Source organism: Scyliorhinus torazame, chromosome 6 (assembly GCF_047496885.1).
Source record: "Scyliorhinus torazame isolate Kashiwa2021f chromosome 6, sScyTor2.1, whole genome shotgun sequence".
In the NCBI taxonomy this organism is placed as follows: Eukaryota; Metazoa; Chordata; class Chondrichthyes; order Carcharhiniformes; family Scyliorhinidae; genus Scyliorhinus; species Scyliorhinus torazame.
Genome location: NC_092712.1, coordinates 288,124,388 through 288,141,113, shown reverse-complemented (window position 1 = coordinate 288,141,113; position 16,726 = coordinate 288,124,388). Strand labels below are relative to the sequence as shown.

General features: G+C 51.9%; 2 protein-coding genes across 2 annotated transcripts in view; both read right to left on the bottom strand.

Annotated features, from left to right (window-relative positions):
* Positions 1-16,726, bottom strand: part of LOC140425875 (collagen alpha-4(VI) chain-like) — a 285,411-nt gene that overhangs the window by 243,473 nt on the left and 25,212 nt on the right. The window lies entirely within an intron of this gene.
* Positions 1-16,726, bottom strand: part of LOC140425657 (cartilage matrix protein-like) — a 52,393-nt gene that overhangs the window by 25,514 nt on the left and 10,153 nt on the right. The window contains exon 4 of the mRNA XM_072510155.1: positions 13,467-14,024. Within this exon, the coding sequence (XP_072366256.1) occupies positions 13,467-14,024 (558 nt within the window). The remainder of the gene's footprint in view (positions 1-13,466; positions 14,025-16,726) is intronic.

Here is a 16,726-nt window from a genome sequence, read left to right as displayed (position 1 = left end):
GCGACACCCGATGCTCCTCTCCCCCTCAAACCACCCCCCTCCATTTCCTGGACTCCCTTAATGCCATGGGAGCATGCCCCGGGGCCTTCCCCGCCTGCATGCTCCCCAGTCCTTTAACCAGCTCCTCCAATCCAATTGGCGCCCCAAAACCAGCTACCTCCTGTTCCTCCACCTTCGGGAACCTCAGTTGATCTTGAAATCGTCGCATCCCCTCTTCCCCCGCTGGGGGCTGAGATCTGTACAGCTCCTCATAAAAGTCCTTAAATGCCTCATTTACTTTCACCGCACTCCGCACCGTAGTTCCCCTGCTATCCTTGACTCCACCTATCTCCCTCTCTGCCATCCACTTACGGAGTTGATGTGCCAGCATCCGGCTCGCCTTCTCCCCATACTCGTACGTCGCCCCCTGTGTTTTCCTCCACTGTGCCTCTGCCTTCCCTGTGGTCAACAGGTCGAATTACGTCTGGAGACTTCGCTGCTCCCTAAGTAGTCCCTCCTCGGGGGCCTCTGCATATCTCCTGTCCACCCTTCGGATCTCCCCCACTAACCTCTCTCTTTCCCTGCCCTCTCTCTTCACCCTGTGAGCCCTGATGGAGATTAACTCTCCCCTGACCACCGCCTTCGGCGCCTCCCATATTACCCCCACCTGCACCTCCCCATTGTCGTTGGCTTCCAAATACCTTTCAATACACCCCCGCACCCTCCCGCACACCACCTCATCCGCCAGTAATCCCACATCCAGACGCCACAGCGGGCGTTGGTCCCTCTCCTCTCCTAACTCCAGCTCCACCCAGTGCGGGGCATGGTCTGAGATGGCTATGGCCGAGTACTCCGTTCCCTCCACTTTCGGGATCAGCGCCCTACTCAAAACAAAAAAATCTATCCGGGAGTAGGCTCTGTGTACGTGAGAAAAAAAAGAAAATTCCCTGGCCAAGGGCCTAGCAAATCTCCACGGATCTACTCTCCCTATCTGGTCCATAAACCCCCTAACCACCTTGGCCGCAGCCGGCTGCTTCCCCGTCTTGGATCTGGAGCGATCTAATGCTGGGTCCAACACCGTGTTAAAATCCCCCCCCCCACATTATCAAGCTTCCTGCCTCCAGATCCGGAATCCGCCCCAACATACGCTTCATAAATCCAGCATCATCCCAGTTCGGGGCGTATACGTTTACCAATACCATTCACGCCCCCTGCAACCTACCGCTCACCATCACGTATCGACATCCATTGCCCACTACAATATCCTTGGTCTCAAACAACATCCACTTCCCCACCAGTATTGCCACCCCTCTGTTCTTTGCATCCAGCCCCGAATGGAATACCTGTCCTACCCATCCCTTTCTTAACGTGACCTGGTCTGCCACCTTCAAATGTATCTCCTGAAGCATGACGACATCTGCCTTCAGTCCCTTTAAGTGCGCGAACACTCTGTGGTGATACACCACTGTACTTCCCTAGCATTGTACATAGTTATATAATAGTTGTGTGTAACGTGGCCCTGTAATCCTGTGCATTGTACTGTGTATTGTACTGTAGCTCTGTAGAGGTTCGGTCACCTGTATGTAACCTGACCTGGCCATGGAGAGCTCTGCCTTGGCCACTCGCCCGAGAGTTAGGTATAAGACCCAGCTTCTGAGACCTGACCCATTTTGTCTGGGGTCGTCTGTGTAAGCTTCCTATGTCGTGTATTAAAGCCTTGTTTAAAGTCTCACATGTCTTTGTGGTTCTTGACGCTTAGTGCATCAATTTAATAGACTACAGTTATAATGGAGGCTGCTCTGAAACCCGACAAGCTCTCGCTCGACCCCCATGCTCGACGCGCGGATCACCTTTTCAACTGCTGGCTCCGGTGTTTCGAGGCCTACCTGGAAGCATCCTCCGCCTTCGCCAAAACGGACGCTGACCGACTCAACCTCCTGTGCTCACGGCTCGACTACGGGCTTTTCGACCTCATCACGGGAACAACGACCTACGCCGATGCCATCGTGAAGCTCAAAAGCCGGTATGCATGAACTGTTAATTCTATTTACGCCCGCCACCGCCTCGCCTCCCGGCACCAGCAGCCGGGTGAACCCCTATCCGTGTTCGTTCGGGACCTCCGTGCCCTCGCGCTCACCTGCAACGCACCAGCAGTCGCCGCTGAGCAGAACACTGAGGCCCTGACGCTCGATGCCTTTGTAGCCGGCATCGTTTCCATCCCAATTCGCCAACTCCGACTGGCACAAACTACCCTGACTCTGGACACGGCAGTCACTATGGCAGAGGCCCAACAGGCAGCCTATGACAATAATGCGTCCTACACGCCTGCCCAAACTTCCTATGCGCCTGCCCACGTTCCCTATGTGGCCGCTACCTCCCTGCCGCCCGCCCAGCAACAACCCCTGCAAGTCACGGCCCACCCAGCCACACCGGCAGTACAAATAATGCCTGGGCCCCAGTGTTACTTTTGTGGCCAGGCAAAACAGCCCAGGAAACGCTGCCCTGCTAGAGATGCTACCTGTTCAGCCTGTGGCAAGAAAGGCCATTTTGCAAACGTCTGCCGCTTCACCGCTGCCTCGGGGTCCAACACCGCGGCCTGCTACTCCTGGGTGCCGCCATCCTCCGTTCCCGGCTAGCTATTCGACACATGCGACGCATGGGCGCCGCCATCTTTGATTATCCCCGGCCCGGCTTCCTTCACATCTGGTCCGCCGCACGTCACTTCCGGCCCGCAGCCAATCGTCGCTTCCGGGTCCGCCCCGCCGCCGATCGTCACTTTCGGACCTGCGCACTCGACTGAAATGCTGCAAACAACTGAGATGCAGCCAACGACAGCAACCTGGCCTCCAACAGCAGCCTACGACGCCTGGACGCCGCCACCTTCTTCCGCAGGCCGCACCCCGGATCCGGCACCCTTCTCCAGCAGCTCCACCATCGCATCCATCGTCCTCGACCAGGACCGACCGCATCAGCTCGCCAGATCCACCATGGAGGTTCAGGTAAATTGTTTCACTGTTACCTGCCTCTTCGACAGCGTCATCACGGAGAGCGTCCTCCACCCGGACACCGTGCGCCGCTGCTCCCTCAAGGTACTACCCACGCGCAGGCATATTTCCATGGCCTCCAACTCCCAGTCGGCCGAGGTTTCGGGCTACTGCGTCGGCACCCTCTCAGTGAATGGCGCGGTGTTCCAGGATTTCAAATTCATGGTCCTCCCTCACCTCTGCGCCGCCGCGATCCTCGGCCTGGACTTCCAATGCCACCTGCGCAGCCTCACCTTGCATTTTAACGGCCCCCTCCCCCCTCCCTCACGGTCTCCAACCCCCAGTTCTCCCCTGATCCCCCCCCCCCGGGTCCCACCTGTAGTCTCTCCACGCTCAGGATCCCCCCCCCCCTTCACTGTTTGCTAATCTCACCCCCGACTGCAAGCCCATGGCTACTAAAGGTCGGCGTTACAGTTTTGGGGACCGCCAATTCATTCGAGCGGAGATTAAGCGCCTTCTCTCGGAAAAGATCATTGCTCACAGCACCAGCCCCTGGCGAGCCCAAGTGGTGGTAGTCAAGTCTAGCGAGAAACACCGCATGGTCATTGACTACAGTCAGACCATCAAACGGTACACGCTGCTTGATGCGTATCCCCTCCCCCGCATATCTGACATGGTCAACCGGATTGCACAGTACCGGGTGTTCTCCACCATCGACTTGAAATCCGCCTACCACCAGCTCCCTATCCGCCCGGAGGACCGTAACTTCACGGCCATCGAGGCGGACGGCCACCGCTACCACTTTCTTAGGGTACCCTTTGGCGTCACCAATGGAGTCTCGGTCTTCCAACGGGAGATGGACCGAATGGTGGACCAGAACAGACTGCGGGCTACCTTCCCGTATCTGGACAACGTCACCATCTGCGGCCACAACCAGCAGGACCATGACATCAACCTCACTAAATTCCTCCAAACTGCCAAACGCCTCAATCTCACGTACAACGAGGCAAAATGTGTTTTCGGCACCACCCGCCTCGCCATACTCGGCTACGTGGTGGAGAACGGTGTCCTCGGCCCCGATCCCGACCGTCTGCGCCCCCTTCTCGAACTCCCCATTCCCACCTGCCCCAAAGAACTGAGGCGATGCCTCGGGTTCTTTGCCTACTATGCCCAGTGGGCGCCCGGGTACGCTGACAAGGCCCGACCCCTCCTCCGATCCCCCTCATTCCCCCTCCCGCCCGAGGCCTGCCAGGCCTTCCACCTCCTAAAACCCGCTATCGTCAAAGCCGCCATGCATGCGGTAGACGAGTCTGCACCATTCCAAGTCGAGAGCGATGCCTCCGACTTTGCCCTGGGTGCCACCCTCAACCAGGCGGGCAGGCCCATCGCCTTCTTTTTCCGCACACTCCAAGGCCCCGAGATCCGCCACTCCTCTGTTGAGAAGGAGGCACAGGCCAGAGTGGAAACCGTCCGGCACTGGAGGCACTACCTGGCCGGAAAACCATTTACCCTCGTTACTGACCAACGATCAGTTGCGTTCATGTTCGACAACAAACAACGAGGTAAAATCAAAAATGATAAGATATTACGGTGGAGGATCGAACTCTCCACCTACGATTATAGTATCTTATACCGGCCAGGTAAGCTCAATGATCCTCCTGATGCCCTGTCCCGTAGTACTTGTGCCAACGCACAGGATGACCGACTGCGGGCACTACATAATGACCTCTGTCACCCGAGCGTCAGGCGGTTCTGCCACTACACCAAGAGCCACAACCTGCCCTTCTCAGTCGAGGAGGTCAAGGCCATGACTAGGGACTGCCAAGTCTGTGCGGAGTGCAAGCCGCAATCCAAAAGCCAGACAAGGCGCACCTAATCAAGGCTACCCGCCCCTTTGGACGTATCAGCATTGACTTCAAAGGGCCCCTCCCCACCCACAACCGCAACACGTACTTCCTCAATGTCATCGACGAGTACTCGCGGTTCCCCTTCGCCATTCCCTGCCCCGACACGACCTCCGCCACCGTCATCAAAGCGTTTCACGACCTCTTCATGCTGTTCGGTTATCCCAATTACATTCACAATGACCGGGGCTCCTCCTTCATGAGTGAGGAGCTGCGTCGGTACCTGCTCGCCAGGGGCATTGCCTCAAGCAGGACGACCAGTTACAACCCCCGGGGGAACGGACAGGTGGAGAGGGAGAACGCGACAGTTTGGAAGGCCGTGCTGCTAGCCCTCAAGTCCAAAGGCCTACCAGTCTCCCGTTGGCAGGAGGCCCTCCCTGCCGCACTCCACTCCACTCCATCTGCAACGAATCTGCATCTGTGTACTGCAACGAATGCTACCCCTCATGAGCGGATGTTTCTCTTCTCCAGGAGATCGGCATCCGTGACATCGCTTCCGTCCTGGCTCCTGTCCCCGGGAGACGTCCTGTTCCACAAGCACGTGCGGACCTCTAAGGCGGAGCCCCTGGTGGAGAGAGTCCGTCTCCTCCACGCCAACCCACAGTACGCGTACATAGCGTACCCCGACGGGCGTGAGGAGGCCATCTCCATCAAGGACCTGGCCCCCTCTGGGTGTGTCGGTAAGCCATGTTGGTTGGGGTTTGTGTTCGGGGGGGGATTATGGTTATTTTGTAGTGGGTTCTGTCTCTGTTGGATGTTGTTGTTGAAAAGTGTTAAAATAAAAAGTTATTAAGGTTTTCAAAATTCATCCTTACAATGTGGCTGCTTGGCTGAAGTATGCCAGGCTTCTTGCATTAAAAATTATCACCATCTTGAGGAGACAACTCAGTTGTGCCTAATCTTCTACGTCTGCACTGATGGTAAACTTGCTACCGAGCAACGCATACTGGTAAACTGAACAGAAAAGCATCCATGATTTTCCAAAATCCGTTGCCAGTGGGCAAGGCTCCCAATTCTAGCACTGGCTTCAAAATTTTCTCCAACCATGGAAACAATCTGCTAGTTTAAAAAGTAATTTTGAGACTTTTTAAAATCACCATTTGGATTTCGTGCTTCACATGAAATCCATTTATCCAAGTCCATTAGAGTATCAAGGTTGTTGAGATAAATGCTTTTTCTTGGGATCCTGAAATCGTCACAAGCTCAGCATGATTAGCAGAGCCAATACCGATGGCAAAAACATTAAGCCCTCTATCTCTGATGGCTCTGGCAGCTTCAGACACATGATCGCCTGACTCTCCATCTGTAATCAGTATGAGGTATTGTTGTATTCCAGGCCGGCCCCCTTTTGAGTTATCAAAGTAGTCGATTGTAAAGTTCAGTGTGGTATTATCAGGTATTGCAGTACCTGAGAGGCTGAAGACCATTGGTTAAACCTAGGAGTTTACCATTGGCTGTTTTGTATGTAGCTCCGCCCTCACAGGCAGGGTATAAGAACCGGTGCCATCCCAGCAGCCCTTATTCTGTACCGAAGCTGCTGGGGAACAGTTCTAGTCTATTAAAGCCTTCAGTTATGTTACTACCTCATTTTAATAGTAATTGATCGTGCATCAATTTAATATACTACTACTTAAGCTGAAAGGATGGATCTCCGAATCAAGCCGGAGTGTCTGCAACTTAGCCCCCACGCGGAGAACTCGGCGGCGATTTTCAAGCACTGGCTGGCGTGCTTCAAAGGCTACCTCGAGACGGCTGGAGGCACACCTTTGGGGGAGCAGAAACTGCATCTCCTGCACTCAAGGGTAAGCCCTGGGATCTACACCCTCATCGAGGAGACGGAGGACTTCGATGCAGCGATCGAACTGTTAAAAGGACATTATATCAGCCTTGTAAATCAGGTCTACGCACGTCACCTGCTTGCAACAAGACGGCAAAGCCCCGGGGAATCGTTGGAGGAGTTCTACCGCATGCTACTGATGCTGGGCAGAAACTGTGGCTGCCAGAAAGTTTTGGGGAGCGAGCACACGGAACTCCTAATCCGGGATGCCTTTGTGGCAGGTATGAGCTCCTCAGAGATCCGCCAGCGGCTCTTAGAAAAAGACACCCTGGGACTTAGAGAGGCACGGGCCCTGGCAGGGTCCATGGACGTTGCCTCCAGAAACGCACAATCTTATGTGCTCGACCGCGTGGTGGCCCCCTGGGCAGCGTGGCATCCCGCAGCGGCAGCCCCGCAGACTTTCCCCGTGAACCCGCAGGCCTGCGCTGTAAGACGGCCCGCTAACTCCATCGGGACCCGCTGTTTCTTCGGCGGGCAGGCGAAGCACCCCCACCAGCGCTGCCCGGCCCGCACCTCCACCTGCAAAGGGTGCGGCAAGAAGGGCCATTTTGTGTGGGTCTGCCAGGCACGAGCCGAGGCTGCGGTCTCCAGCGGCAACTCCGGACCGCCGCAGCAATCTTCTCTTCGGGCCCCAGGTGGCCAGCATTCACAGCCACCCCCCTATCCTAGGGCCATGTGCAGCCCACAGACGCGGCCATCTTGTTCCTCGGACACCATGCTGGACGGATGGGCGCCGCCACTTTGTTCATCCCCGACCACCATGTGCGGCCCATGGGAGACGCCATCTTGGATGGGGCCCTAGGACCCCAGCACGGCCGACTACACGCTGCCCGATCAAAACCCGCAACTACTTCATCTGGCCTCGGTGACTCTGGACCAAAATCGACCTCGGACACTCTCAACAGCAACGACGACGGTCTTCATCAACGGCCACAAGACGTCCTGCCTGATCGACTCTGGGAGCATGGAGAGTTTTATACACCCCGACACGGTAAGGCGCTGTTCACTTGTTACCCACCCTATAAACCAAAGAATCTCCCTGGCCTCCGGTTCACACTCAGTGGAGATAAAGGGGTTCTGCCGAGCAAACCTCACGGTCCAAGGCAGGAAATTCAACAATTTCCGCCTTTATGTCCTGCCGCACCTCTGCGCGGCTACACTCCTGGGGTTGGATTTCCAATGTAACTTTCAAAGCCTGACCTTCAAATTCGGCGGCCCTATACCCCCCCTTACTGTCTGCGGCCTCGCGACCCTTAAGGTCGACCCGCCTTCCCTGTTTGCGAACCTCACCCCGGACTGCAAACCCGTCGCCACCAGGAGCAGACGGTACAGTGCCCAGTACCGGACCTTCATTAGGTCAGAGGTCCAAAGGCTACTGAGGGAAGGGGTCATTGAAGCCAGCAACAGTCCCTGGAGAGCTCAAGTAGTGGTGGTAAAGACCGGGGAGAAACATAGGATGGTCATTGACTACAGTCAGACCATCAACAGGTTTACGCAGCTGGACGCATACCCTCTCCCCCGCATATCCGACCTGGTAAACAGGATCGCGCAATATAAGGTCTTTTCCACGGTGGATCTCACGTCCGCCTACCATCAACTACCCCTCCGTACTAGTGACCGTAAATACACTGCCTTCGAAGCAGATGGGCGGCTCTATCATTTTTTAAGGGTTCCCTTTGGTGTCACTAACGGGGTCTCGGTCTTCCAACGCGAGATGGACCGAATGGTTGACCGGTATGGCTTGCGCGCAATCTTGATAACGTCACCATCTGCGGCCATGACCAGCAGGACCACGACACTAACCTCCAAAAATTTCTCCAGACCGCTAAAATCCTTAACTTAACGTATAATAAGGATAAATGCGTATTTAGCACCGACCGTCTAGCCATCCTCGGCTACGTAGTGCGAAATGGAGTTATAGGCCACGACCCTGAACGCATGCGCCCCCTCATGGAGTTCCCCCTCCCCCATTGCTCCAAGGCCCTGAAGCGCTGCCTCGGCTTTTTCAGTTATTACGCCCAGTGGGTCCCTAACTACACAGACAAAGCCCGTCCCCTAAGCCAGTCCACAATCTTCCCCCTGTCGATGGAGGCCCGCCAGGCCTTCAGCCGCATCAAAGCAGACATTGCAAAGGCCATGATGCACGCCATCGACGAGTCCCTCCCCTTCCAGGTCGAGAGCGACGCGTCCGACGTAGCTCTGGCCGTCACCCTCAACCAGCGGGCAGACCCGTGGTCTTCTTCTCACGTACCCTCCATGCTTCCGAAATTCGCCATTCCTCGGTCGAAAAAGAGGCACAAGCCATAGTACAAGCTGTGCGACATTGGAGGCATGACCTGGCCGGCAAGAGATTCACTCTCCTCACTGACCAACGGTCGGTGGCGTTCATTTTTGATAATGCACAGCGGGGCAAGATAAAAACGACAAAATCCTGCGGTGGAGGGTAGAACTCTCCACCTACAACTATGAGATATTGTATCGTCCCGGGAAGCTAAATGAGCCTCCTGATGCCCTGTCCCGTGACACATGCGCCACCGCACAAGTGGACCGCCTCCGAGCCCTTCACGAGGACCTCTGCTGCCCGGGGGTCACTCGCTTTTTCCACTTTATTAAGACCCGCAACGTGCCCTCCTCCATCAAGGAGGTCAGAACAGCCACCAGGGACTGCCAAATCTGCGCGGAGTGCAAACCGCACTTCTACCGGCCAGAGAGGGCGCACTTGATAAAGGGTTCCCGTCTCTTTGAACGCCTCAGCATGAATTTCAAAGGCCCCCTCCCCTCCACCGACCGCAACACGTACTTCCTGAACGTGATTGACGAGTACTCCCGGTTCCCATTGCCATCCCCTGCCCAGACTCACTTCATGGTCGCCTCACTTTCCAGCTGTAATCAGTATGAGGTACTGTCGGTTCTTCGGCTGTCCCCTTTTTGAGCTATCAAAGTAGTCGATTGTAAAGTTCAGTGCTTGGCCGGTATTTGTACCCCCATGTAACTGCTGAATCTGATGAACAGCTTTCAGTAATACTGCTTTGTCATCATATTGGTTAAGCGGGAATTCCAAATGTGGCTTAGTGGCAATTAGGCTTTGGTTTCACCTAACTAATTTTTGTTGATAAAGGTTTCTATAGCTTCTTTTACTAATTCAACGTTTTGAGAGCGTATACTACTTGATCCACCGATTAGGAAAATGATGTCCGCCGCTTCTGGATTACTGCCGGCTGTCGGAAAATCAAAAAAAAAGATTTGTTTGCAATGTCATCATTTGTGCGAGGAAGGAGAGGTAGTTTTAAGTTATCCATGTTTGTACTGTTGGATATTAGATGTAAAGGGCGGGATTCTCCAGCTGCGTCCGCCTGCCGACCGGAGAATGCGGCACGAGGTCAATGGAGAATGCATCTCCATTCTACGTGGCTCGCCCGTGGCGTTCATGCCGGTGGTAGGGTGGGAGAATCCAGGACAAAGGTACAGATTTTTGTGAGTATCATTCAATGTTTCTGTGCAAGATAAGTTAACACTTCAGTTTAATTTGCGCTAAACAATGCTGTTTCATTTCAAACTTTGTCTGTATTGTTATGAGAGAGTTTACAACGATAAAAATCAAACAGAAGCACTGGGATTTGGGGCCACTTTAAGTGAGAAAGACTTTTTGCATTTAGTTTAAGGCTGGACACAGGGCAGCTGGAGGTAGGTAGCTGGAGGAGAAACAGCTGTCCCAACTGTGCCAGAAGCAGAGAGGCAGAACAATGAAATCATGGGAAGGAAGCTAGTCCCAGAAACGAATCCACAGATAGTTCTAGAAACCTAGGAATTACAAGTGATGTTCCAGGAACACTGATGTCAAAAGAACAAAGAAACTGGAAATTGAAAAAAGGTACTGTTCATTGAAGTTAAAGCAAGGGGCAGAGAGAGCGAGAGAGAGGGTATCTAGTTAAAGACAGCTGAAAAGTACAGACCTGATGGAGTCGGCTAGCGAGAAGCCAGTTATCTGAAGTAATCCTAAGGTTGCTGATATCTTAATGCAGCCTGTGAAGCAATCGTGATCTATTGTTGTGGCTGTGTCCTTAGAGTTCATGTGGAAGATTGACAGCGCATGGCAATTTAAACCAGAAAATCCTCAATGAGGATTCTGCAATCCTGTAAATTGCATATTGCTGGAAAAAGCAGCTAAGAGTAATCGTTGTTGGGACGAAGATTCTAAGGCATGTCTTTTCAAGAGTGAAGTTTGGGAAACACTTGAGTGGAAGTCAAACTCCAGTTGGCTCGCGGTGTAAGAATCATCTGGAGGGAATTAAGGAGGAATCCACAGAAGTTTGATTGGGTGTCACCTGCCACTTGGTTTCAGAGTGGGCGGCGAAGAGCAGTCCGGGAGTCCAGTGAAGAATCAATGATGAAACACTTTCTCTTTTGTAAAAGCTTCTCCCTTAGACAAAAGCCTTTCAAACAGCAGCTGTTATAAGTGTCAGAGGCTTCCTCGAAAGCCCCCAGCACTTGCAAAACCTCACACCCCCTGACAGTCATTAATTTAGTAAGCACCCACAGGGCTAAATAGCAGGCTTTTAAAGCAGGCCAAGCAGTGCCGGTTGAATTCCGGTACCATCCTCCCAGAATAGGTGCCAGAATGTGGTGACTAGGGGCTTTTCACAGTAACTTCAATTGAAGTCTAATTGTGACAATATGCGATTTTCATTTCATTTCATTTTCACCCATTTAGCTTCACCGAGCAAGACCTCACTAGCCTGTGATTGACTGTTTCCAGGTTCAGGCATAACTGTGTGATGGATTATGTATTTAATTTTCCCTTCACGTTTGAATGCATCTCAAGTACAGTTCTTTGATGTCAGTGAAGTTAAAGCAAGGGGCAGAGAGACAAAGAGTCTCCAGGAACAGAATGTTGAAATGATTGTGTGGAAGATTGAAAGCACATGGCAATTCAAAACAGAAAAGACTCAAAGGAGATTCTACAACCCTGTAAATTGCTTCTTGCTGAAAAAAGCAGCTGAGGGAAAACGTTTGGACGAAGATTCTAATATATCTTTTCAAGAGTTAAGTTTGTGAAACACTTGTGTGGAAGTCAGAGTCCATTGAGGCCAGTTGGCTCTCAGTGTAAGAATCATTTGGGGGGATTTGAGGAGGAATTCACAGAAGTTTGATTGGGTGTCATCTGCTACTTGGTTTCAGAGTGGGCTGTGAAGAGCAGTCAGGGATTCCCGTGAAGAATCAATGAAGAAACATTTTTCCTTTCCTAAAATCTGCTCCTCTTAGACAAAAACCTTTCAAACAACAGCTATTAGAAGTGTGACAGGCTTCCTAGAAAGCTCCCAGCATTTGAAAAACCTCACATCCCCTGACAAGTTATTAATTAAGTAAGCACCCGTTCAGCTTCACCAAGCAAGAACTGGCTAGCTTGTGATTGACAGCTTCCAGATTCAGGCAGAGCTGTGTGATAGATTATTTGTTTTTCCTTTCACTTTGGAATGTATCTCAAGTACACTTCTTTGATGCGAACCACAATGTTTACAAACACTCTTGCAATGATTGTCTGCTCCTCACCACATCAAAGGAGCTAAATAGTTTCATTTCCTTGTTTCTCACCACCAGCTTTCATCTGCCCATTTCCCTCTCTATCCTGGTCCCCTAAGCTCTCCACCGGAGTCTGTGTCTGGTCCCGGCAAGATGCCAAACTTGAACTAATGTCCGGCTCTGTACGACTCCACTTCTTTGGGAATCAGTGTAGTCCCAGAAATGGCCACCGGTTCTGGTGGTGCTGCAGGACAAGAGCACTCTCTGCTGGCTATTTGATTGCATGGCAGCTCCCGGAGGCAGGATATCCTCTTGGATGGGGGCAGAAGTTCTGGCTGAGCCAATTAAAGGCCCTATTGTAGTTAAATGGCTGAAGAGTGTGCTGGCCATTTGAAGCAGACTTACCTCTGACTTTTACATTGGGGTGCGGAAGTACCATACTCGTAGAGTAACGTTCTGCCACCCATATTTTCTCTCCCTCCCCCGCACCCCCAATTTTCTTCCTGTAACTTCCCCAATCCCCTCACTCTCTCTATCTCTCTCTCGTCTGCCTCTACAAAATACTCTCCCCAAATCTCTTCCCCAATTTATTTATTTTCTTTCAGTCTTCCTCACCTTCCAGCATTGCCACTCTCTTTTCCTTCATATTTTCCTCTACATCTTTCAATTCCCAATCCGTGTGCTGTTCCCTGTCCAATTCCTTAGTTCTCAAGTTCCTTCGGTGACATCACCTGGGTGTGAGGGAAACAACCTCACGCAAAGAGAAACCTCTGGAGAGAGTGAAGCATCAGTTTGCTCACTCTCCCTACTTCAAGCCCAGGTACTCAGTGAAATTGTTAAAAGCAGGAATAAATGTGCATTGGAACAGCCAAATCAAGCACCAAAACCGTTAGATGTCATCTGTCAGAGGAACCTGTTAAGTTATTACGGTTTTCAAAATTCTTCCTTTCAATGTGGCTGCTTGGCTGAAGTATGCCAGGCTTCTCGAATTAAAAGGAACTCAACAATTATCACCATCTTGAGGAGACCACACAGTTGTTCCTAATGTTCTATGTGTCCACTGATGGTAAACTTGCTACCTTGCAATGCATACTGGAAAACTGAACAGTAAAGCATCCATGAATTTCCAAAATTTCTTGTCAGTGGGCAAGGCTCCCAATTCTAGCACTGACATCAATTTTTTCTCCAACCATGGAATCAATCAGCTAGTTTAAAAAGTAATATTAAAACTTTTAAACTCACCATTTGGACTGCGTGCTGCAACTGAAAACAATTCATCCAAGTCATTTAGAGCACCAAAGTTGTCCAGATGATAAGTTTTTTCTTGAGATCCTGAAATCGTCACAAGCTCAGCATGATTAGCAGAGCCAATACCGATGGCAAAAACATTAAGCCCTCTATCTCTGATGACTCTGGCAGCTTCAGACACATTATCGCCCGACTCTCCATCTGTAATCAGTATGAGGTATTGTCGTTTTCCTGGCCGGCCCCCTTTTGAACTATCAAAGTAGTCGATTGTAAAGTTCAGTGCTTGGCCGGTATTTGTACCCCCATGTAACTGCTGAATCTGATGAACAGCTTTCAGTAATACTGCTTTGTCATCATATTGATCAAGCTGAAATTCCAAACGTGGCTTAGTGCTGAACTGTATGATGCCAATTTGGACTCTGGTTTTACCAAACTCATTTTTGTTGATAAAGGTTTCTATTGCTGATTTTACTTTTTCAAAGTCTTGAGAGCGTATACTACTTGATCCATCGATTAGGAAAATGATGTCCGCCACTTCTGGATTACTGCCGGCTGCAGGAAAATAAAACAAAAAAGATTTGTTTGCAATTTCATCATTCATGTCAGGAAGGAGAGGTAGTTTTGAGTAATGTATGTTTATATTGTTGGATATTAGAAGTAAAGGGCAGGATTCTCCGTCCGCGTCTGCCTGGCGACCGAAGAATGCGGCACGTGGTCAATGGAGAATGCACCTCAAGTACACTTCTTTGATGCGAACCACAATGTTTCCAAACAGTCTTGCAATGATTTTCTGCACCTCATCACATCAAAGGAGCCAAATACTTTCATTTCCTCGTTTCTCACTTCCAGGTTTCTGATATATTACATGATTGTAATACGTAGCTACACTTTTGCTTACTTCCAGAATGGCCTGATGGTTGTCGTTCAATGAAACTATCAGTCTTCAAATTAAGCAAATATCATTTAATTGGACTTCCGGGTGCGGCGATGACCAGCTGAGTCGCACGTTTCGGCAGCTCCCTGTGAAACGGACTTTTGGGCTCTTGATAGGAGCCCCAACGGCAATTTTGACGGCTAAAAACACTGTGCGGTAAACCAAAAGGGAATCCCCCCTGGATACGGATGGAAAAAGGAGGAGAGAGTGGCCAGATTGCAGTGGATCCTTTAGAACAGCGGCAAGGAAGGCAAGCAAAAACCAAGATGGCGTCGGAAGGTGGCAGTTTAACATGGGGCCCTGAACAACAAGAGTTCTTGAAATGCTGTGTGGAAGAGATCAAAAAGGAAATTAAAAAAGAGCTGTTGTCCCCGATACTACAGGCGATCGAAGGGCTAAAGGAGGAACAAAAGACCCAGGAGCGGGAGCTTTGGGTTGTGAAGGCAAAGGCAGCCGAGAATGAGGACGATATACAGGGTCTGGTGGTGAAGACGGAGACGCAGGAGGCACATCAGAAACGATGTGTGGAAAGGTTGGAGGCACTGGAAAACAACGCAAGGAGGAACAACCTGAGGATTCTTGGTCTTCCTGAAGGTGTGGAGGGAGCGGACGTCGGGGCATATGTGAGCACGATGCTGCACTCGTTAATGGGAGCGGAGGCCCCGGCGGGTCCGTTGGAGGTGGAGGGAGCATACCGAGTGATGGCGCGAGGACCGAGAGCAGGAGAAATTCCCAGAGCCATAGTGGTGAGATTCCTCTGTTTTAAGGATAGAGAAATGGTCCTTAGATGGGCGAAGAAAACTCGGAGCAGTAAATGGGAGAACGCGGTGATCCGCGTTTATCAAGACTGGAGTGCGGAGGTGGCGAGAAGGAGGGCGAGCTTTAATCGGGCCAAGGCGGTGCTTCACAAAAAGAAGATAAAATTTGGAATGCTGCAACCGGCAAGACTGTGGGTCACATATCGAGGGAGGCACCACTACTTTGAGACGGCGGATGAAGCGTGGACTTTTATTGTGGAAGAAAAACTGGAATGAGCGGGTTATTAAAAAGAACGTTCGAACAAAGTGGTGGGGCGAATGTGGGGGGCAAAGAGGGGTTTTATGTACTAATCCTGCAATGTGGTAACTTTTCTCTCTCCCACAGGTGGTGATGGGGGGAGGAGGGGAGGTGGAGGAGATGGGGCGTTGGCCATTGGGGGGCGGGGCCAAGGGAGAAGCGCGAGCTTGGTTCCCGCGCTATGATAATCATGGCGGGAATGGAGAAGCAGGAAGGAGGGGGCGTCGCACGGTGCGAGCCGAGGTCACGGGGGGAAGCCGAGGTCAGCCAGAGATTGCTGACTTCTGGGAGCAACATGGGGGGAGTAATTACGCTAGCGGGGGATCTAGCGGGGGGGGTGGGAGGGGGGAATTACTGGGTTGCTGCTGCTGGGGAGAGGGGGGAGCTGGTATGGGAGAGGATGGGCGGGGGGGCACCGCCTGGGGGAGATACAGCTGCGTGGGAACCGGGTGAGGAGCCGGAAAAAGGTGATGGCTAATCGACAAGGGGGGGGGGGTAGGAAGCCCCCCAACTCGGCTGATCACGTGGAACGTAAGAGGGCTGAACGGGCCGATAAAGAGGGCACGGGTACTCGCACACCTTAAGAAACTTAAGGCAGATGTGGTTATGTTACAGGAAACGCACCTGAAACTGATAGACCAGGTTAGGCTACGCAAAGGATGGGTGGGGCAGGTGTTCCATTCGGGGCTAGATGCGAAAAACAGGGGGGTGGCTATATTAGTGGGGAAGCGGGTAATGTTCGAGGCAAAGACTATAGTGGCGGATAACGGGGGCAGATACGTGATGGTGAGTGGCAAACTACAGGGGGAGACGGTGGTTTTGGTAAACGTATATGCCCCGAACTGGGATGATGCCAATTTTATGAGGCGGATGCAAGGACGCATTCCGGACCTAGAGATGGGAAAGCTGATAATGGGGGGAGATTTTAATACGGTGTTGGAACCAGGGCTGGATAGGTCGAAGTCCGGACTGGAAGGAGGCCGGCAGCAGCCAAGGTACTTAAAGATTTTATGGAGCAGATGGGAGGTGTAGACCCGTGGAGATTTAGCAGACCTAGGAGTAAGGAGTTCTCGTTTTTCTCCTATGTCCATAAAGTCTACTCGCGAATAGACTTTTTTGTGCTGGGTAGGGCATTGATCCCGAAGGTGAGGGGAACGGAGTATACGGCTATAGCCATTTCGGATCACGCTCCACACTGGGTGGACTTGGAGATAGGGGAGGAAACAGGAGGGCGCCCACCCTGGAGAATGGACATGGGACTAAT